The sequence below is a fragment of the Belonocnema kinseyi genome, chromosome 5 (genome assembly GCF_010883055.1).
Source record: "Belonocnema kinseyi isolate 2016_QV_RU_SX_M_011 chromosome 5, B_treatae_v1, whole genome shotgun sequence".
Taxonomy (NCBI): Eukaryota; Metazoa; Arthropoda; class Insecta; order Hymenoptera; family Cynipidae; genus Belonocnema; species Belonocnema kinseyi.
The window spans coordinates 141,226,894-141,227,599 of record NC_046661.1 but is presented as its reverse complement, the minus strand read 5'-3'; the positions used below and the strand labels follow the sequence as shown (position 1 = coordinate 141,227,599).

The window sequence follows — 706 nt, the reverse complement described above, 5'->3', positions numbered from 1 at the left end:
AAATCTTCCATGATATCCATGAATCATGCCCGAAAATTACACAAGGATTTTTTCAATGGGCTTAATTTATCGAATGAATAATAAATATATCGAATGAATATTAAGTGATTCATTTTCCTGCATTGTTTCTTTTAATGTAATTTTCACTAACTCAGTTGGCGTTGAAATGCGATATCTGTTGTTCAATTGGTGAAGATATGACATCTATTTGTTTCTTTTTATTTAAAGAAATTTTCTGCAAATTACAGAATCTGCGCATGTAGGTGACATGCGCATTCAGAATAATTCTTTATTGAAAATACTTAATTTATTACATAACTGTTTAAAAAGTGAAAGCTATTATTAAACTATATGTACAATAACGAGTATAAAATAAACTTAATGAAGTTCACAGTGTTTAACTTCAGACAACAATAAAATTGAATTGGGTTTTAATTCTGGTTGTGGGCTCAGGAGCGTCAAGATTTTCTCTTGCATGTTGACATCTTGCCTGAAACGAAAATATAATGCACAACATTTACTATCTTGCGTTTCTTTATTATTGTGATTTTTTGAAACTACGAGGGTGGATCAAATATAAACCGGAATTTTACAAATACTTTTTTTAGCCAATCGCAAACACTCTCACAGTGTAGGTTCTTGTAATGTAGTGTATTAGGAGTGGGTAAAACGCTTGGTGAGCTGTTTGACTCAGTCAATTCGTCAG

At 31.2% G+C, this 706-nt stretch overlaps 1 protein-coding gene across 2 annotated transcripts in view; it reads right to left on the bottom strand.

Annotated features, from left to right (window-relative positions):
• Positions 1–277: 277 nt before the first annotated feature.
• Positions 278–706, bottom strand: part of LOC117172647 (protein CLP1 homolog) — a 7,893-nt gene continuing 7,464 nt past the window's right edge. For both annotated transcript variants that reach the window (XM_033360760.1, XM_033360761.1), the window contains exon 4: positions 278–490. In XM_033360760.1, coding sequence (XP_033216651.1) covers positions 379–490 — 112 coding nt within the window. In that variant the 3' untranslated portion in view covers positions 278–378. The remainder of the gene's footprint in view (positions 491–706) is intronic.